At 42.3% G+C, this 22,264-nt stretch overlaps 1 protein-coding gene across 1 annotated transcript in view; it reads right to left on the bottom strand.

Annotated features, from left to right (window-relative positions):
• nlgn2b (neuroligin 2b) overlaps positions 1-22,264 on the bottom strand; it is an 89,463-nt gene that overhangs the window by 46,058 nt on the left and 21,141 nt on the right. The window contains exons 2-3 of the mRNA XM_023968971.2: positions 11,255-12,091; positions 3,178-3,231 (exon numbers count right to left, since the gene is read on the bottom strand). Coding sequence (XP_023824739.1) covers positions 3,178-3,231; positions 11,255-11,750 — 550 coding nt within the window. The 5' untranslated portion in view covers positions 11,751-12,091. The remainder of the gene's footprint in view (positions 1-3,177; positions 3,232-11,254; positions 12,092-22,264) is intronic.

The following is a 22,264-nucleotide window of genomic DNA, read 5'->3' as shown; positions in this document are numbered from 1 at the left end:
TTCTCTCCAACAGTTTGAAGTGTGCTGTTACCTATGATAAAAATGTGGACAGATACCAAATATTAAGTTCTGCTTTTCTGATGTATCAAATACTTATGTCATGCAATAAAATGCAAATTAATTACTTAAAAATCATGCAATGTGATTTTCTGGATTTTTGTTTTAGATTMCGTCTCTCACATGACAGCAGTGGTCTGGACTGACCCAGTCAGACTGGTTCATCCTTAGGAGCAAGGGGACCAGGGGTTTGTCAAGACTTCCCACTTGCCTATGTTTGTTGAAGTGTACCTATGATAAAAATTGCAGACCTCTACATGCTTTGTAAGTAGGAAWACCYKCAAAATCGGCAGTGTGTCAAATACTTGTTCTCCCCACTGTATGTGCATACATGTCTAACATGATGATGCACATGTTGTATGTCTGTTCATGGTGAGTAAATGTGTCTTTGAGCCACCTGCAGCAGTCTCCAGGTGTACTGGTCTCCCTATGTGATTGACTCACATCTTGTCAGACAGCATTTCATTAAACTAYTAACAATGTTAGTAACATACCTAGTCACAGGAACAGCTTTTAGACACTGCCCCACGTATGTGGCATGCATGTAATATGCATATGTATATAATATTTACAGTGCCATAGATTTTCAAGCCGATTTAAGTCAAAACTGTAACTAGGCCACTTTTTCTATGTCATCTTGGTAAGCAACTCCAGTGTATATTTGGCCTTGTGTTTTAGGTTATTGTTCTGCAGAAAGGTGAATTTGTCTCCCAGTGTCTGTAGGAAAGAAAACAACTGAACCAGGTTTTCCTCTAGGATTTTGCCTGTGCTTAGCTGTATTCCATTTTTTTTATCAAAAAAAACTCCCTAGTCTTTGCCAATACCCATACCCATAACATGATGCAGCCACCACCATGCTTGAAAATATGAAGAGTGGTACTCTGTGATGTGTTGGATTTGCCCCCAACAACGCTTTGTATTCAGTTGATTTCTTTGCCACAATTTTTGCAGTACTACTTTAGTGGCTTGTTGCAAACATGATGCACGTATTGGAATATTTTGATTCTGTGCAGGCTTCCTTCTTTTCACTCTGTCATTTAGGTTAGTATTGGGGAGTAACTACAATGTTGTTGATCCATCCTCAGTTCTCATTTCACCACTATTAAACTCTAATTAACTGTTTTAAAATCACCATTGGCCTCATGGTGAAATCCCTGAGCAGTTTCCTTCCTCTCTGGCAACTGAGTTAGGAAGGACGCCTGTATCTCTGTAGTGATAATTAATAACTTTGCCGTGCTCAAAGGGATATTCAGCGTCTTTTTTCTCTTTCTTTACACATCAACCAATCGGTGCCCTTCTTTGCAAGGCATTGAAAAACCCCTGGTCTTTGTGGTTGAATCTGTGCTTGAAATTCACTGCTCGACTGAGGGAACTTTTATTAATTTAGAAGATTTTCTACAAACAAAATTCCACTGACATTATGGGGTATTGTGTGTAGACCAGTGACACAAAATCTCAATTTAATCCATTTTAAATTCAGGCAGTGACACAACAAAATGTRGAAAAAGTAAAGAGGTGTGAATACTTTCTGAAGGAACTGTACATCATATATATGTAGCTGTACATCCCTTTGTACAATATATATAATTAATTCATTCTCATGGAGGTGTTGCTAAGCTTCAGCACCGGAGCGAACATGGCAGCAGTAGTCTGGACTGACCCAGTCAGACTGGTTCATCCTTAGGAGCAAGKGGACCAGGGGTTTGTCAAGACTTCCCACTTGCCTATGTTTGTGTGGGTTTTGCTGCCCATGTTTGTATGTGATGGAGTGTGTGTTGCTGTAGGATGTGTGTGTGAAAAAAAAGTGATGAAGTGTGATTGAGTGTCTGGATTCATGTGTATGTGAGAGTGCTTGGAAGTCACATGTGTGGGTTTTCACGCATGATAAGAGTGCATGTGTTAGTGCATGATAAGAGTGCATGTGTTAGTGCATGATAAGAGTGCATGTGTTAGTGCATGATAAGAGTGCATGTGTTAGTGCATGATAAGAGTGCATTTGAGTGTGAGATCGTGTGTATCATTTTCTTCTCTAACCTTGCAGTGACAGTTGGGGATGAGGCTGTGTCCAGATGGGGAGATGACAGGAGCAGTCTCACTCAGCCTGAATCCYAGGCCTACAGGGCCAACAATKCCCTCACTGTCCTGCCTGCTTCAAAACAGCCCCTAAAATATTCTCTCTATCTCCCTCTCCAAAAGGATTAGCAAGCTCTGTCTCCTTTTAAACCATAGCAATTAGAGACGGCAGAATGGGACAACTTAACACGTAAACAGCATACACACTCTAACACATGCACGCCCACATCATCACACGCACATATATACAAATCAGACACACAAACACCTGATCGGATGCACACACAAAGATGCACGCACACACAAAACACTATGGTAACAGTCTGATCTTTCAAACCTCTTGATTACATAAAGTCAATGCATCTTTTCCTGGCTAGTTTTAACAACTGATTACCTGGGTATTTGCATGTGTAATGCATGTCAGTTAGCAAGCTCCACTGCTTGGAATCCATTCAAATGACAGCCTACAAGCCCCCCACCACCACCACCCACCCAAACTATAATGCCTTTACTGTAAAAATCCTCACCTATACCCCAACAAATAACTTAATAAAGAAATGGTAAAGTGGATCAATCGAATGACCCAATCCAAATGATGAAGGTAAAGAATATTACACAAGGTTAAATATTCACTGGCGCAAGACAGAATACAGTCAAACGTTGTAAAACATTCTATGCAAATCAAATTCTGTTTATTGGTTGATTAACCATATAGCGAAAAAGGAGAAAACTGCTCTGTGGCAAGGGTGTGTGGAACAATTGAGGTGTGTGTGTGTGAGAGAGAGAGAGACTGAGAGTGAGAGTCTATATCAGTCTACTTCACACCATTAACTAGTGAAGCTAGTTTTAAGTATATGGTATAAAATAATATATAATTGTGTATATTATCAGACGTATTATATTATTGTGAGACGATTACAATTACAGAGAAAAAGAATAAGTGATTACACTTAGACACAAACTAATATCAGTTTGTTATTCAATTGAACCATCCCCTCCAAAAGTTTGAAAAAGACAACAAAAGGGTAAAACATGCAACAAAAATACCTTCATCCCTCGGTTTGTTCATTGTAGACTCATCGTGTTTTTTTGTGAGCGGACCTAAGGTTCAGAAAAAAGGGAGGGAAAAGAGAAAAGAGAAAATTCAAAAAGATTGCACTTTGCTGAAAAAGCAAAAACTAAAAAGTGAACAAGAAAACAAGAGGAGAAGCAGGAAGAGCAACCTCTATCTAATTTTCAAAAGTCTCCGAAACAACCGAAAGCCAAAAGTAAGAGAGAATTACAGATAGAGCTTGTCCTGTGGAGACAACTAGCCTGTTCCYCTGCACAGTACCTAGCCAAGAGCGGCCTGGTCAACGACCCCAGAGAACATCTCATTGTTTTTCTCTTCCCATTTATTCCCTACACGTTAGTGCTTTGTAGAGGAAAATCAATGAAGAGAATCAAGCCATCATTCTTTGCCGTCAGAAGGCAGACAGGGGAATGCCAACCCATCATGAAGCATGTGCCCACTTAGCCCCTTAGCCCAGCGCTGCAGCCCTCAGGCTACAGGGTATCTGGGCCCTCTACACCACGTCCATGGGGACTGGTCTGCCACTATACACAACTACACTGGAGGGGATGACCAGGGACACACACGCACACTCCAGCGATGTTAATGCACATGATGAGTGTCTCTCCCTCCTCCAGTGTAACCATACAAGAAGCCGACCAGGGAGTGGTGGTTCAGTATTTACGCAGCCATGTGAGGACGTCTGACAGGGCTCCCCTATGCCAAGGTCACAGAGGTCCACATTCCGTTTTAATGGTGACGGCAGTTAAACGCTCCATAGGGGAAAGACAATAACGCCGCTCTCTGTAAGCCTGGCCAATATGGATCCTGTTCATTTGTTTATTGTCTCCATCTGTCAGCGGAGCGCTACATGGCCAGCCCAATCACTACACAGCTTTTATCGTTCCTCTCAATCACTGTTAGCATTTAGCACGCTAGCCTGTCCACACACACACACACAAACAGTGTGCTAATAACATAGTGCCACCTGGCATGCTAGCTATGCTAACAACACACTCTCCCTTTATGGTGCTAACACACTCCTTACTGGGCACACAATGGTTGAATCATTTCAATGAAATTAAGTCGCACCAACGTGGAATAGATGTTGAATAGACGTCTGTGTCCAGTGGGGCCTCTCTCCTTGTGTGTTGGCGATACACTCTCTCGTCTAACAGACACAGTATACTCTCTGTTGGTGAGCCAGCAGCTTTATCAGTCTCACAGTGTGCTAACTACATCTCTCCCATTGTCTTCTGATGGCTCCCTCATAAGGTGCTAACAACAGCCTCTGTCACACTGTGCCGCAAAGACAGATCTATTGGCAAAACGTATGGCCAACACTCTGCACTGCTGGATGAATGGCTGCTGGAACAGGGACACACCCAGAGCACCAGCACTGCTCTCTCGCTCTCTCTCTGCTTTCTCTCGTCATTACTATAGTGCTTCCTCAATCCTCATATGCAAGTGCTTTTTTATAAGGGGAGTGATCAATGTTGACCTGATTCCCTTCCGCCCCCAGTCCCCCTGGTGTAAGGGCAGTTCCAGTAAGAGGGTGGGGGTGAGAGACGACAGGTAGACAGCCTGTAAATGGAGGGGAAGGAAGATTAGYCCCTTCCCAGTCAGCACTTTCCCAGCAGCACTTTAATACCACACCTAACTGCTTAATGGAGAGCACAGTGATTTCATACCTGCTCTAATACCCATTAAAAAGCTTAAGCTGCATACAGAGAGCAGCTCTGCTGAAATGGAACCTGTCTCCCTTTGAAATAGAGTGGCAGACTTCAGTTAAAGACTTTGCATGGGCGTAATGCTTCCTGGAAGCCCAATTCTGTCTCTGATGGGAGAGGAGGCTCAATCCGAGATGATTGTTGGATGTGTTTTGTTGGGATCTGTTGTGCTGTCAAAGGAGTTTTTTTTGTCGTGTTGGAGGAGAAAATGTAATGTGCTGGAGTGCACTTTGGGACATTTTCTGCAGTGCATTTTGGGATGCGACAAGCAGGTATGATAGCGTTGTTTCCTAACAGAGACATGGCTCTGTGGGGAGAGAAACAAACAGGTTTGTCTTTGTGTTCAGCGACGATGTCAGCATGTGCAGTGGTGCTGCATGGGGCTGTAGCTGGGGCCTTCTCTCACAGCTAATTGACAKAGCCAGTTCTACGGAGTTGTCAGCTCCACGTGGACAGCCACTTAGAGTAGGAAATAGTTACAGCACCTACACGCCTGCTTCAATGGCTTGACATTGAACAAGATGTCTGAGAATGGCCAAGAACACCTTAATACACACATCCATCCTTGAAACAGTCACAAATACTCCACCGGACATACGTCRTAAACACGTATACCATACTGCAGTATTTACACACGGTACATGCCTCATTTGAAGGGGACAACCTCATTGCCACTTTCCTCATCTCTCAGCCATCACTCTCACTCCAATGAACTYATTGTTACACTTCCAGGAAAAGGATGGCAGCACAACAAGTTGGTAAAGAACGGTAGACACCTCGTTTGTCTGCATACTACTGAGCAAGAACAGTGTTACTAGATGTGAAAGCCTTCCTTTCGGTTTCTAGACAGGTCAATAAGGGCACAAATACATTTTCATTACGAATATTTTACCTTGGAGAATTCTTCTGCAGTTTGGCCTCTGATTCTAACACCATTTATAAAGTGAAATTGGCAGGAAGATGCAGCCAGGATCAGTCATGCAACCAAAAGAGTGAGAAAATAAACAAACACATCTTACGCATAATAATCMACCACACCGATGAAAAAAACACGTCTAAAGAATTTTAACAAGCTTGATTTGAATATATGTGCAGTTGAAATGTAGCTGGGTCAACAGAGGAACAGTGTATCTATTTCAGCCCTTACATGTGCTCCAATTAGGAGCTGGGCAGCAAACTGACTGACACATGATGTAATGGGCTGGCGTTCAGTGAAATCCAGTGGTCCACAGATGATCATTTAGCTCAGCTCCTGTCCCCCTCCTCCCAGTCAACACTGTTTCTCCACGGTTGAGTGAGCGTGGAGCGGCCTGRACACAAGCTGCTGTCTGCTGTCCTTCTCCATTTCCCTAGTGTGTCATGACCGTACTGTGCTGTGTGTTTGACGAGGTGTGAGACACAGCATCATGCCCCCACCGTGCTTCTCCAGCGGCTCACAGTGTTCACAGTGCCATTCCCATACCCCTMCCTCCGTCCATCCCTAGCTCTGTGGCCCCGCCTGCTGAAATATGGACGGTAAAACGGCCGATCCGACCGTCTGGAGGAAATAGGAATGCAATGACAGTGCTCTCGCCGAGCAGGCTGACGGCTAATACAGTACAGGGGATTCTCCACGTGAGGAACCCAGGCACAGCTGGACTAAACAGAGCCCCTGTGTGTGTTTGTCTCTGACATTAGGTCAGCTTTGTTTTCATTATTCTAAAAAGCTATTCAAATTTCATTGGAGTTGAGGGCGCAGCAGGCTACATAGCGGCCTAGTGGGGAAGGACATGGAACTGATTTGCATTCAGAGCCTGTGACCTCCTCTACCACAGCCCGCATAGAGAGGACGAGGGAGGGGGGATACAAAGAGAGAGCGAGGGAGGAGCTCAGAGGCTGAGAGCAGAGGGGGTTCTGTCTGAGTATTTCCTCCTTCCACGGTACTACTCTTAAAATTGGGCAAAAGGGTGTGATGTGTGGTTTCCTCTGTGGTCTGTGAGTGTTGGGTCATTCTGAGGCCTCAGATTCAGGTAGCAGATGAGGATCCATTAGAGRGACAGTCAATAAGGGGGATACATAGAGTGGTGCACTAAACAGGCCTTGGGCGTGTGGGATATTGAAATGTGATGTGTGGAAACTGTAATAATCCATATACCCTAAGCTAATCAAAATATGTCAATACTGTATGAACTATATCTGCTGTATGAACATGGAACATTGATATTTTGACTTTCAAGAACACTCAATTGTTTCACACACAGGAAGTAATAGAGGAGGACAGCGACAGGCCTGTGTGAGCAGTGACCCCTAACAATATGTGACAGAATATGACAAGAACACAAGCCACATGTAAAAAACACACTTTCATTCACAGACAGGCACTCCTGTACCCTTRGGAATAACCAAATCACACACAATCCGTTTTCCTCCCAAGCAGCATAACCCATAGCAACTTGATATAGAATATGATTTCAGCCAATCACAAGCCAATCGCAGGCTTCCCMATTACAGTAATCTCCCCTTCTCTCCAGTACTTAGACAGTATTTAGAAAAGATTTACAACATAACTCACTACCCTATTCATACACTATTTAGTGTTCAAGGTGCTGCCTCACTTAACAAAATGATTAAACGCAATGAATCAACAGGATGAAAAATGTCTGTTGGCCAGGTCGAGCTAGAATCCAGCAGTGTTTCTGGTGCCCCTCGTTTCCCATCCCAGCCCAAAGCTCACTTTCAAAGGCATCCCTCTTTTGTGTACATGGAATTAGATAAGCCTTCAGTTTCTGGGCTAATTAGCTGTGGAGTTGTGCACTAGGTAGGAGCTAGCAGAGGTGCGACTGCTACAATACAGTACACAACGATTTCTCATTTCCCCCGAAGAACAATCCTGATCCAATTTTCACCAGATCAAGGGCTGCTGCGATAGCAAAAATAGAATAATTTGTTTGAGGTTTGTTCTTGCATCAGAGGCAATTCACACGGTAGTTCTTCTGCAGTGTCAATTGTTATTTATTCATTTATTTATACATTCATATCAGTTTCCCCTCCCCCACCAATCATCATCACCCTACCAGTCTTCATGTATATTATACTCTGAAGCTTGAAATGACTCTTGAGCACGTACCATCTTTTTGTTTGGCTGTGGAACATATTGATCGGATTAAAACGGAAATTAATTTGGAACGCTGCCAAGACGTGGCCTGGTGGATTGTGATGTCACATCCTTCGCAGTCTATTGCTGCTGAGTAGACATCACAATGGGATTGCAACACTCTAACTCTCTGTTACAACGCCTCATACACAGTGAAATATGCATGTCGGCTAAATGTAGACTGCAGCCTAAGCCCATTACATCTAGTATACTGTGAGCTGGGTTTTGACATATCGTGGGGTGAAGCAAAGCCCAATATGTTACAACAGTAACACTATAGAGCCTAGACATTTACTTAGGTCTATAAAAAGGGTCTCTATTGTGAGGTCAGTCTAACAGTACTTCATATCCATAGTCCAGGGGGATCGACATACTGCAATTCTGTGTGGAGTGAGTTTTGTGAGTCAGTACTGTGTGTGTGTGTGTGTGTGTGTGTGTGTGTGTGTGTGTGTGTGTGTGAATGTGGCTTATGTTAAAAACTACCTGCTAATTAGCTTTACTGAATACAGAACAATCTTTGAAAAAAAATCCTTCCCTTTCCAAATGTGTTTAATTGGTCCTGATTGAAGAGAATATTGAAGTTACACTGTTATGTTCCATTATGCTTTTATTAAGTGAAAATAAATCAATGCTTGGATAACTAATCAACTACAAGGGGGCAGAACCTGTCAGAAGAAAATAGCAAAATACTTTTTATCCTTCTCCTTAAAGCCACACTCCAGAGTCTGTACTTCAACCCAACAGCAGCCCYAACTCTGGTTTGGGCTATGCTACGGTATATCAATAATACAAATATAAAAAACATGAAACAGCAGGAAATCTTACAGATTGTGCATTTAAATKATTACGTCAATCTTCAGCAGTAGATTTCTGTCACATAGAATATAATCAGAGAYGAGCAGACCCCCGTCAGAACACTGCTTGATGCAGATGGAAGCAGGCTGATCTGCTGAGGCAAGCACTTCTTATTGAAATGATTGGTTCGTGGCAGATAGTGGGAACCAATGAGGCTAGGATTCTCAGGCCCTCTATTACAGTGATGCTTTGGGTCAACCAATTATGACAAGCTAATGTATAGAAGTTGACCTCCATGACAACCAAGGAGATGAGCTATCATCTGTAGCATATGAAGTCTCCAACCTGAGCATAGGTTCACTGTGCTTACTGGTTACTGAGCTGAGCATGTTAACATGTCATACCTACATTATTATCTTCAGGAAAGGAATTTACCTTCGGTGTGTGTGTGTGTGTGTGTGTGTGTGTGTGTGTGTGTGTGTGTGTGTGTGTGTGTGTGTGTGTGTGTGNTGTGCTGGTCTTGAAAATAATTAAATATGAGTGCTATAAATGGCTTAACCCCAAACGGACTGGTAACACTGCCTGAAATCTGATTATAGCCTATGCTCAGCTTCAGTGAGATTTAGTTCACAAAGGATTCCAGGAGCACAGCTGAAATTCTCAGAACCGAATGCCCTCGATACAAGCAAGCCCACTGGGCAGCCTAAAATGGAGATACAAATCCTGTATATGTAAATGCTAAACCTAGAAGTCTCACAAGTATGTGCAAAATATTGTTTTCCGAGCACACAGCGGGGAAACAAACACAGTCCAGTTGGGTCAGACAATAAAGATGATCTGGTGTAAACATACAATTCATCTATTTGCTTCATTAGAGGGACATGTTTTTCCCTCTCAATACTGTGGTCTACCCCACCTCTTTAAGGAATACCTAGGATAAAGTAATCCTCCTAACCCCACCCCTCCCCCTTAAAAGAGTTAGATGCACTATTGTAAAGTGGTTGTTCCACTGGATTTCATAAGGTGAATGCACCAATTTGTAAGTCGCTCTGGATAAGAGCGTCTGCTAAATGACTTAAATGTAGATTTACTGTTGTCCCTCGCCAAGAATTAAAATATTTTAAGTTTATGTTATTTWGTCAATTTTGTCATTGAAATGTCTCAATCCTCAAGCCATGGGTAAATATACTTCCTCAACAAATTTGGACGCACAGTGAGGGAGTAGCATAGCTAACAAACACTGACCTTTTGACCGAGCCTATACTTCAATAAAGCATGAAGCATCACTATACACTAGTGATGGGGGTTTGACAGTTGTGTATCATTTTGGAGGATATTATATCAATACTTTGACTCCAAGGTTGTTGTTTTCTGTTGCTAGCTAGCTCTAGTCGGCTGTACCTGTGCCAAGACTCCAGTATTTTTCATCTTATAGCATGTTATCCATCTTCTTTTTAAATAGTGAGCCAACATGTTTTGAGCACTTTTATGGTTGATCAACCCTCCTTTTCTCATGCTCTCTCTCATCTCTCTGCAGCAGACATATAGTGAGAAATATGTTTGGAACATCAAATCGCAATGCATATAGAATCGAGAAAATCCCAATAAATATCGTATTGGCACCTAAGTATCGTGAAAATATAGTGTATATTGTTGACACATTGTTTGATGTGTATTGATGAGTATAAAGGGCTCATTTGTGAAAGAGACCTTGGTCTCAGCATGACTCCCTGTTAAAATAAATAAAATATCCTATTGTGAGGTCCTGGGCAATTTCCAGCTCTACTATACACTGAAGCTAAAAATCCCTTGCTTTGACAGGACTAGGGTACAGTATGCATAACAAGGAAACCCTGCCTGAACAACAGACTAAACAGTAATCGAGGCTGACATGAGTGTAAGTGCTGCTATTCTTTGGTAATCTCATGGGTGTCTATTGGCTCAGCTTAAGAGCCCTTGTGTCTCTGATTACAATCTCCTGAAAGAATGATCCAAATGATGCCACTCTATAAAGATGCTTCTATAGCGTTCCCTCTTGCTGGGACCAAATAACAGTTGCACTGTGACATAAAAAGGCTGAGGAGGACGACACATGTAATGCATCCTGGTCATTTTCACACTACCGTCTTACTCTGGAGTGAGATAGCCAAGAAGGACCTACTTCTCAACCGGAGACGAAACACACACAAGGTTAGTAGTGATACCTCAGAGGTGTAAATGTGGTTTACTCCTAACCTTAAATGAACCTAACCTATTCCACACCAGTTAGAACAGGATGTGAATGAACTATCTGACCAAAACTGAGGAGATCTCTTCATCCCCAGCAGTAGAAGCCCTAGACAGTCTGTCCTAGCCTGAGCCTGCCTGACTGGAAGTGTACTCTGGCCTGATAGATGGAACAGGAGCTGGACTCACCATCCTCAGTGGGCACGTAGACATTGAGGTACAGACAGTCCTCACTCTGGTTCTGAACGTAGCCTGCTGCAGCGTCCAGGTTGTCAGTGAACCACACCGGCAGCATGATCTCAGGCAGCACCCCGTGTACGTTCTGCGGGCACACGGGGGCAAACTGGGTGGCGTTGCGGATCTCCTGCCAGGAACCTGGTGCCTCAGGGGGCTGGAAGCGACGCTCGCCGATGGGCGGGGTGGCATAGGGCACGCCCAGGTACTGCTCCACGGGCCCCAGGATCTCGTTGTTGAGCTCCTTCCTGACGCCGCGCAGCTTGCCATAGCCCGTGGTGACCATGGGGTGTTTCCCGCTGAGGTCGGCCCGCTGGCAGGAAGACAGTGTCAGGCAGAGGGCCAGGCTCAGGAGACACACCAGACACGGGTCAGACATCCTGCGGGGGCTGGAGCGCCGCGTCCCACCGGAACCCTGCCGTCTGGGACCACTCTCTGAGAATAAGGACATGTCCTCCAGTCTTCTAGCCAGAAAAACTAATTATGACCAGGAGTTCACTCGTGGGCAGAAATGGGTATAGAAAGGACCTCCAAATAACCTCAAATAAGTAGGTTATTGGAGATACTGGGAGAAATAAGGTATTGGGAGGGGTGGGGGGAGTGGGGGGGTTGGTCAAAAGCAGAGGTGCAGAGTGTGTCTTCCTAGCATGGTGTGAGAAGTGAGAGAGCAGGTGTAGAGATGGGGAGGGACGGGGGGCATCCTCAGCTAGACTGTCTGCTCTGGTCCATTCTCCTGAGAGCTCCTGATAGGCCAGCTGCAGACTGACAGCTCCCACGGCCAACACGCCACACCTGGGTACACACAAGGGTCAGAGGTCATGTTTCATTAGTGGGTCTGTGTTTGGAGAGACACACACACATCGAGAGTCATTAACTATAGCCGTTTTTAGTATTATGTAAACACGGCAGTCCTACATCAGTTACATATGCACGTAAGATTTGCATTACATCGTGTACATTGTGCACTTGAGCTGCCACTAAGACATGTTCCCATTCACATGTTCACATCTTGGATACTGTATATCCATCCATGCTACGGTACTTTGAAGTGTAAAATGCTCTCCATGTAATCGACTTGACTCCTCAGAGAACACAACAGCAATAAAAGCCTATTGACACATCAATCAGGAAGACTAAAAAAGCGTGACACCTCTCTCCCCCCCTCCGGTGCGTCTATGTTGGCTTCCCCCTCACAGCTTTGTTTAGTTGGTTCCTGCCTTCTCATGGTTCCACTCGAATGGGCGGCGCTAATCTGGCCCTGGCTTTGGGAGATGGAGCCGTTTAGGCGTGATAAAGGCTTTATGTAGCTAGCTCTCACTGTCTGCTGAATACCTCCCATCCCACCTCCACACCGCCCCTCACCTCCCCTGCTGCAGCCACTCCACCTGATGACAGACTAACACGCTACAGTGATGGCATATGATGCTACAACACGCTATGACAAGACGAGGATGTGAGCCCTATCAGGCTGAGGGAAAGGAGAAAGGAGCCAGCTAGCTGCCTGTAAAGACAACAATTCATTAACAAGCATCTGACTCCATTTTAAGACCGGCAGGCTAGGCTCTCTGTAAATGTCATGGAAATGACACAGCTATACTGAATGGATGTTATTGACTATGCTGTAGCCTACACATTCAACTGAGTCAGGGATATAGTGTTTCCAAAATATCACTATTTTTAAAACAAGCCATAGAAAGCTGGTTGCAATTTCARTTTAATCTACCAGAAAAGATAGAMCAAATATTACAACAAAAATTATGGCTAAACTCAAATATACTAATTGCTTAAAAAATATATATTTGTTGAGAAATGTTTTTTAAAACTGTATAATCGTTGAAAAAAATATCATAAATAGGACTGGTGGAGTTGTCACACATGCAGTTATCAAAAATATGGAAACGCCTTCTCTATCCAAAATTACAACCAACTGATTGCAGCATTACCGCAAAAATGGAGGAGGCAAGTGGAAGCCAGAGAAGGTAAGGAACATTTCTGTTGGCCTTGCATTAAAGACCAAAATTGGTTAAAGAAAGTTGTGATGAATAAAAAAGTATACCAGTTTCATTTAAGCACCAAACCATTAACAGCTGAGAAACACAGGTTGCAAAATAGTTGGTAAGAGATTTTCGATGTACCGATTCCATGGCAYATGGTTTATGAACTGTTACATAAAACAACGTTTTTCAATTAAATTATACAATATCCTTGCACCCAATAGAATGTTATATACGGTACATTCGGAAAGTATTCAGACCCCTTGAMTTTTYCCACATTTTGTTACATTATAGCATTATTCTAAAATKKATTAAATWGTTTTCCCCTTCATCAATCTACACTCAATTGCCMWWARGRMMARRKWAAAAMMRKTTTTTTGACATTTTTGCAAATGTATTAAAAAACAAAACTGAAATATCACATTTACATAAGTATTCATACCGTTTACTTAGAACTTTGTTGAAGCATCTTYGGCAGCGATTACASCCTCGAGTCTTCTTGGGTGTRGCGCTTCTTGGGTATGAAGCTTGGCACACCTGTATTTGGGGAGTTTCTCCCATWCTTCTCAGCAGATCCTCAAGCTCTGTCAGGTTGGATGTGGAGCATTGCGGCACAGCTATTTCCATGTCTCTCTTAGATCGGGTTCTGGGCTCTGGCTGGGCCACTCAAGGAAATTCAGAGACTTGTCCCGAAGCCACTCCCSCGTTGTCTTGGCTGTGGGCTTAGGGTCGTTGTCCTGTTGGAAGGTGAACCTTCTCTSYAGTCTGAGATCCTGAGCGCTCTGGAGCAGGTTWTCATCATGGATATCTCTGTACTTTGCTCCGTTCATCCTTCCCTCGATCCTGACTTGTCTGCCAGTCCCTGCCGTTGAAAAACATTCCCACTGCATGATGCTGCCACCGCCATGCTTCACCGTAAGGATGGTGCCAAGTTTCCTCCAGACGTGACGCTTGACATTCAGGCCAAAGAGTTCAATCTTGGTTTTCATCAGACCAGAGAATCTTGTTTCTCATGGTCAGAGTCCTTTAGGTRGGCTGTCATGTGCCTTTTACTAAAAGTGGCTTCCGTCTGGCCACTTTACCATAAAGGCCTGATTGGTGGAGTACTGCAGAGATGGTTGTCCTTCTGAAAGGTTCTCCCATCTCCACAGAGGAACTCAAGAGCTTTGTCAGAGCGACCATCAGGTTCTTGGTCACCACCCTGACCAAGGCCCTTCTCCCCCGATTGCTCAGTTTGGACGGGCGGCCAGCTCTAGGAAGAGTCTTGGTGGTTCCAAACTTCTTCCATTTAAGAATGATGGAGGCCACTTTGTTCTTGGGGACCTTCAATGCTGCAGAAATGTTTTGTTACCGTTCCCTAGATTTGTGTCTTGACACAATCCTGTCTCGGAGCTCTACGAACAATTTCTTCGACCTCATGGCTCGGTTTTTGCTCTGACATGCACTGTCAACTGTGGGACCTTATAWATACAGGTGTGTGCCTTTCCAAAGCATGTCCAATCAATTGAATTTACCACAGGTGGACTCTAATCAAGCTGTAGAAACATCAAGGAGGATCAATGCAAAACAGGATACACCTGAGCTCAATTGCAAGTCTCATAGCAAAGGGTCTGAATACTTATGTAAATAAGGTATGTGTTAATTTTGTGTTTTTTATACATTTGCAACATTTCTAAAAAACAGATTTTCACTTTGTCATKATGGGGTATTGTGTGTAGATTCATGAGGAATTTACTTATTTAATCCATTTTAGAATAAGGCTGTAACGTAACAAAATGTGAAAAAAGTCAAGGGGTCTGAATAGTTTCCGAATGCACTGTATATGGGGGCTACAACCATCCCAGCTCTGCAGATTTTGCTGTGAAGAGACAGAATCATTACATCATTTGTTTTGGTACTGCCCATATGTAGCTTGTATTTGGTCACAGGTTCAAGGCTAGAGAATTGCAATATTTACCTTGYGCGAACTCTGCAAATAGCACTGCTGGGTGATAATAGTCTTAGCAAAAATGTGTATCTGTAGAAACTATGAGAATAGAAAGGTTCAGAACGTTTGTGAAACATCACAGTTGAAGAATATATGGTAATTAGAAATCAAAACTGGATGGCCTTCAGAGATAGATGGGAGGGGTTGAGGATAGCTAGGACTAAAAACAAACAAACAAAAAAAGACAACTAATGTAAAATATATTGTGTCTGTAAAATGTATATAGTATGTATAAGCTGGAAGTAGAAGCCTAAGTATAGTTGTCAATTAGTTTTTACTCCAATTAGGGGAGGGATGGTTGGGTTAGGGTAAAATAATAAAAGAAAATATATATATTTAAAATATATACAGTACCAGTCAAAAGTTTGGACACACCTACTCATTCCACGTTTTTATTTTATTTGTATTTTTACAATTTTCTACATTGTAGAATAATAGTGAAGACATCAAAACTACTACATAACACATATGGAATCATAACCACCAAAAAGTGTTAAACAAAAATATATTTTATATTTGAAATTCTTCAAAATAGCCATGCTTTTCCTCGATGACGGCTTTGCACACTCTTGGCATTCTCTCAACCAKCTTCATGAGGAATGCTTTTCAACAGTCTTGAAGGAGTTCCCACATATGCTGAGCACTTGTTGGCTGCTTTTCCTTCACTCTGCGGTCCAACTCATCCCAAACCATCTCAGTTGGGTTGAACTAGGGGGATTGTGGAAGCAGCACTCAGCACTCCATCAATATCCTTCTTGATCAAATAGCCCTAACACAGCCTGGAGGTGTGTTTTGGGTCATTGTCCTGTTTAAGAACAAATGATAGTCCCACTAAGCGCAAACCAGATGGGATGGCGTATCGCTGCAGAATGCTGTGGTAGCCTTGCTGGTTAAGTGTGCCTTGAATTCTAAATAAATCACAGACAGTGTCACCAGCAAAGCACCCCCACACCATCACACCTCCTCCTCCATGCTTCATGGTGGGAACCACACATGCATAGATCATCTGTTCACCTACTCTGCGTCTCACAAAGACACAGCGTTTGCAACCAAAAATCTAAAATTTGGACTCATCAGCCCAAAGGACAGATTTCCACCGGTCTAATGTCCATTGCTCGTGCTTCTTGGCCCTTCTTCTTATTGGTGTTCTTTAGTAGTGGTTTCTTCGCAGCAATTAGACTATGAAGGCCTGATTCACGAAGTCTCCTCTGAACAGTTGATGTTGAGATGTGTCTGTTACCTAAACTCTGTGAAGCATTTATTTGGGCTGCAATTTCTGAGGTGCGGTTAACTCTAATGAACTTATCCTTTGCAGCAGAGGTTCCTCTGGGTCTTCCTTTCCTGCTGGCGGTCCTTATGAGAGCCAGTTTCATCATAGCGCTTGATGGTTTTTGCGACTGCACTTGAAGAAACTTTAAAAGTTCTTGAAATGTTCCTGATTGACTAACCTTCATGTCTTAAAGTATTGATGGCCTGTCGTTTCTCTTTGCTTATTTGAGCTGTTCTTGCCATAATATGGACTTGGTCTTTTACCAAATAGGGCTATCTTCTGTATACCACCCCTACCTTGTCACAACACAACTGATTGGCTCAAACACATTAATAAGGAAAGAAATTCCACAAATAAACTTTTAACACAGCACACCTGTTAATTGAAATACATTCCAAGCTGACTACCTCATGAAGCTGGTTGAGAGAATGCCAAGATTGTGCAAAGCTTTCATCAAAGCAAAGGGTGGGTACTTTGAAGAATCTAAAATATAAAATATATTTTAATTTGTTTAACACTTTTTTGGTTACTACATGATTTCATATGTGTTATTTCATAGTTTTGATGTCTTCACTATTATTCTACAATGTAGAAGTAGKAAAAATAAAGAAAAACCTCTTGAATGAGCAGGTGTGTCCAGAYTTTTGACTGGTACTGTATATTTCCCCAAAATATATATGGGGGATTGGAAATGATGCAGACAATTACATTTATAGAAGCCGCAATCTTTCTGCAATATTAAAGCTGGGGAAAAAGTGTCACTCTTACTCTAAATGTCTGTAATTTTAAGATTCACACGTTATTTGAATCTATGTAATCAAAAAAAGAAAATAGATATATTTAACAATAAGAGCAATGGTGTGAAATTGTACATTTCATTACTGGAGACAAATGGAAAAAGTGAGATATGACACTCAGTGTCTGTTCTTTAAAAGGTTAAACATTGTGTGGGTCGTAATGGAGTGAGAATGTGTGATTTGAAAAGACATTCCTAGGTTGGTATCTCAGACCGCCAAGTGGAGAGGCAGAGGAAGGAGTCAGATGCCAACCCATCTCACAGAGATTTACACCCAGAGATTTACACCCAGATGAGAGACCTCTTCTGACCGATATGCCATCGGTTTGCCAGCCAACAACTACCCGTCCTGTTTGAAATATGGCCCATTAAAACAATGAAGTACGACAATGATGATTATGATCCCAGTTTGGCAGGTGTAAAAGCCAGAGCACAACTTCCTGTGTCACATTGTATATGAGGGTAATCGGACAGAGATTAAGATAAAGCATGATACATTTCTACCTTGAAGTTTCAGCCCATTGGTTTTTGAGATGTGATTGTGGACGATTGGAATTCCTATACTTGATGACTAAGGATGTATAGATCTGTGTTGATCCAATTGTTGATCTGTTTCTCAACATTATGATGTTGTGGTATTGCTGTTGATGTAATGCTAGACTGTAATGGTTTCWCAGGGTGTATAGACCTCATGACTGCATCCAGATATGAGTCACCCTCGTGTTTTAATGAGATCTCTTTGCTCTGATTATTGGAGATCCTCAAATGTCGTTAGTCATGCATATTTATCAGATATAATTAGGGCCTGCTGCATATCGCATTTGGCAAGTGGGCTGAAATTAGATTTCATAAATATGCATTTGTTTTTTTGACCCCACACCCCCACCCCCCGAAAAACAAGACTAAACAAAGAGAAGGAAATGAAAGGAATATGACACACTAAACAACAATAGGGAGACATAGCTATGGYTGCATCGACCAAACTGTCATAAACACCACATTTCCACCCGGTTTTCACTCCCACAGATTAGAGAGCAGGAGAAGAGGAGCGAAGGTAGTTATGCTAGCAGATGACAGTACAGTGTTGGCCAACCACCGCAAATTGTGCGCTATCATTAATACGGGCAACACACCTGGAGGGCATTACTACCAGCAACCCCCCAGCCATACGCATAATATTATTATTATGATTTTATGAAAATGGATCCACCACCATTTTCTAATATATATATATATTTTTTAAACAAGCCTAGGTACAGGTACAGGCGCACACACACACACACACACACACACACACACACACACACACACACACACACACACACACACACACACACACACACACAGTAAATTGCAGTCTGGACATAGGCATGCCAAGCATAGTTAAATTCACTAGGCTATTGATAAGGCCCAAAAAGACAGTATATAATGAAAAACAAAACAACAATATGTTTTAAATAGGCTGTCTAAACAGTTACAGGCAGCATAATTGCTCCCCGTGGGCGTATTATAGGCCTATAGACAAGGAAACTGAAGACTATGGAGGGTTTTACAGGCACCCAAACKTTTCACAGGAGCTGGACAAAGATCCAGTATGAAGAGAATGGGGAATGTCCACTCACCGTGACACTGCTCCCAAATGTAATGCTTTATAGAGACCTTAGAGACCATATTTGGACTTCTACAGACTTCTACAGAAATAGCAGACAAAATTGTATTGCATTCGAGCCACGTTCTCAACAAATTCATGGACGGTGAATCGTTCTAATAAGTTAGTTTTTTCATCAAAATAAATGAAAAACAATCAATCTGTTTGTTAAAATAGGATATGGTCAGAAGTATGATATCATAAATCACATCTCTCATTCCATGAGCAAAAGGCATTGTGTGCACCCTAACCCCCACCAGAAACATCAAAATGAACTCTGAATTCATTTGGAGACATTTAGCTATTAGCGCTGCTTGAACATTGGGGCACGTTTGTAAGGATACACCTCAGTTATTTCCACTACTCCCACCTCAGCGCAAGCAAGCTCTAATAATAAGGCGCCAGGGTTGGAAAATAGCGGAGTGCCAGAGAAGTGCAAGTCGAAATTGCAAAAGAGCATGCGTTTGAAACTAGCGCCGCCTTAACTTCAGCCGAAAATACAGCCGAGTCTCTGAGAGACAGGTTTATTTATATATCAGCATGWTAAGRTMMRCKCATAAATCACTCACAGATAATATTTCTCTCTTCGTGATGCAGTATATGTGTGTGCGTATGCAGATGTCTCTCAGTCAGGGAGGTGTTGTGTGTTCTGGCCCAACAGAGTGCTAGCATTAGCGTTTAGCTCACGGGGAGGAATCCCACATGTGGGCCCTTATTGATTAGCTTAGCGTGGGTTAGGGTCACATTCTACAGGGCCTGCAGTCTGACAGACTTCCTCCCCACTGCCTGCCCAGCTCCCTGAGTGTGTACGAGCTACAGATACATACACACTCTCACACAAGATGTGGAGTATTGACTGCAGGGGGAGGGGCTAGTGCACAAATCTCTAATTATTCCATTATCAGCTCACACAATGAGAAAGACAACACTAGCTATATCTCTAAGGAATGGCAAGGGGAAGCAATGAAACCAGCCAAAAAATGATATAACCATTGACATATTGTTCAGGCCCACCACATTGGCCTACAATATGTGTTGAAATAGGGTCAGATAGTACCAGCACCAGCAGAAGTGTGTAGGGTTGTGTAAAAGGCCTACAAATGTAGGATCTTAATTTGATCACTCTTTTGTTGATGAGATTTTTCATCCACAGCAGGAAATGCAAACTTGTAGTGTATTCAAGGTTTAAAAAGGCTTCTAAAGGTTGTAACTTCACCTTTAAAATTTCAGACTTGATTTGCCCTAATGTGAAACGTATCAACCCCTACGAAAAATATCCATGAAATATAATCCACATGTATGTAATAATTGACTGTATGTTTGTTTATTCCATGTGTAACTCTGTGTTGTATGTGTCGAACTGCTTTGCTTTATCTTGGCCAGGTTGCAGTTGTAAATGAGAACTTGTTCTCAACTAGCCTACCTGGTTAAAACTTTTTTGGGATAGGGCGCAGCATTTTCACTTTTGGATGAATAGCGTGCCCAGAGTGAACTGACTCCTACTCTGTCCCAGATGCTAATATATGCATAGTATTATTACTATTGGATAGAAAACAATCTGACGTTTCTAAAACTGTTTGAATGATGTCTGTGAGTATAACAGAACTCATATGGCAGGCAAAAACCTGAGAAAAATCCAACCAGGAAGTGGGATATCTGAGGTTGGTCAATTTTCAACTCAGCCCCTATTGAATGCACAGTAGGATATGGATATGTTTGTACTTCCTACGGCTTCCACTAGATGTCAACAGTCTGTAGAACCTTGAATGAGGCTTCTACTGTGATGTGGAGCCGGATGGGAGCTGTTTGAGTCAGTGGTCTGGCAGAGAGCCAGGTCCTGGTCACACGCATTTCACATGATAGCGACCTGCGTTCCATTGCTTCTCTACAGACAAAGAAATTCTCAGGTTGGAACGTTATTGAATATTTATGATAACAACATCCTAAAGATTGATTCTATACTTAGTTTGACAAGTTTCTTCGACCTGTAATATAACTTTTTGAAGTTTTCGTCCGACGTTCGGCTGGACCTGCACGAGCGTTTGGATATGTGTACTAAACGTGCTAACAAAAGTAGCTACTTGGACATAAATAATGGACATTATCGAACAAAACAACAATTTATTGTGGAACTAGGATTCCTGGTAGTGCATTCTGATGAAGATCATCAAAGGTAAGGGAATATTTATAATGTAATTTCTGATTTCTGTTGACTCCAACATGGCGGAATTTTATTTATTTTCTGAGCGCCGTCTCAGATTATTGCATGGTTTGCTTTTTCCGTAAAGTTTTTTTGAAATCTGACACAGCGGTTGCATTAGAACAAGTGTATCTTTAATTCTATGTAAAACATGTATCTTTCATCAAAGTTTATGATGAGTATTTATGTTATTTGACGTGGCTCTCTGCAATTTCTCMGRATATTTTGGAGGCATTTCTGAACATGGCGCCAATGTAAACTGAGGTTTTTGGATATAAATATTAACTTTATCGAACAAAACATATATGTATTGTGTAACATGAATGAGTGTCATCTGATGAAAATCATCAAAGGTTAATGATACATTTTATCTCTATTTCTGCTTTTTATGACTCCTATCTTTGGCTGGAAAAATGGCTGTGTTTTTTTTTGACTTGGCGGTGATCTAACAATCATATGTTGTGCTTTGCTGTAAAGCATTTTTGAAATCGGACACGATGGGTAGATTAACAATATGTTTATCTTTCATTTGCTGTATTGGACTTGTTAATGTGTGAAAGTTACATATTTCAAAAAAATATATATTGAATTTCCCGCGCTGCCTTTTCAGAGGAATGTTGTTGAGGGGTTCCGCTAGCGGAACGCCTGTCCTAGAAAGGTTAAATAAAGGTGAAATAAAAATAAAATTTCCTGTTGCTGCAGGATTATTTTCCTGCTGTAGCAAACTGGCTCAAATTAAGATCCTACATCTGTAACAGTCATTGTGGCTTTGTCAGGTGAAGCCGTTTGATGTAGTAATACCTTCTGCCTCCAGGACAGTTTTAGAGGTGTGTTTAAGTGGACAAATGGTCAAAGTGAACCGTGAAAACCCTGCAGAATGGTGGCGTTTGAACAAACAGCGTGTCATAAGCTTCTTTGTCTCTGCCGCCGGTGCTAAAAAACACAATTTTTAAAATTAATGTTTCAATACACAGCAACTCAGGTGTCCGTTTCTATGAGCAGAAAACGCACGCACGCACGCACGCACGCACGCACACACACACACACACACACACACACACACACACACA

Source organism: Salvelinus sp. IW2-2015, linkage group LG23, assembly GCF_002910315.2.
Source record: "Salvelinus sp. IW2-2015 linkage group LG23, ASM291031v2, whole genome shotgun sequence".
NCBI lineage: Eukaryota > Metazoa > Chordata > Actinopteri > Salmoniformes > Salmonidae > Salvelinus > Salvelinus sp. IW2-2015.
Note: the sequence above shows the minus strand (reverse complement) of the source record. Positions and strands in the feature narration are given on the sequence as shown.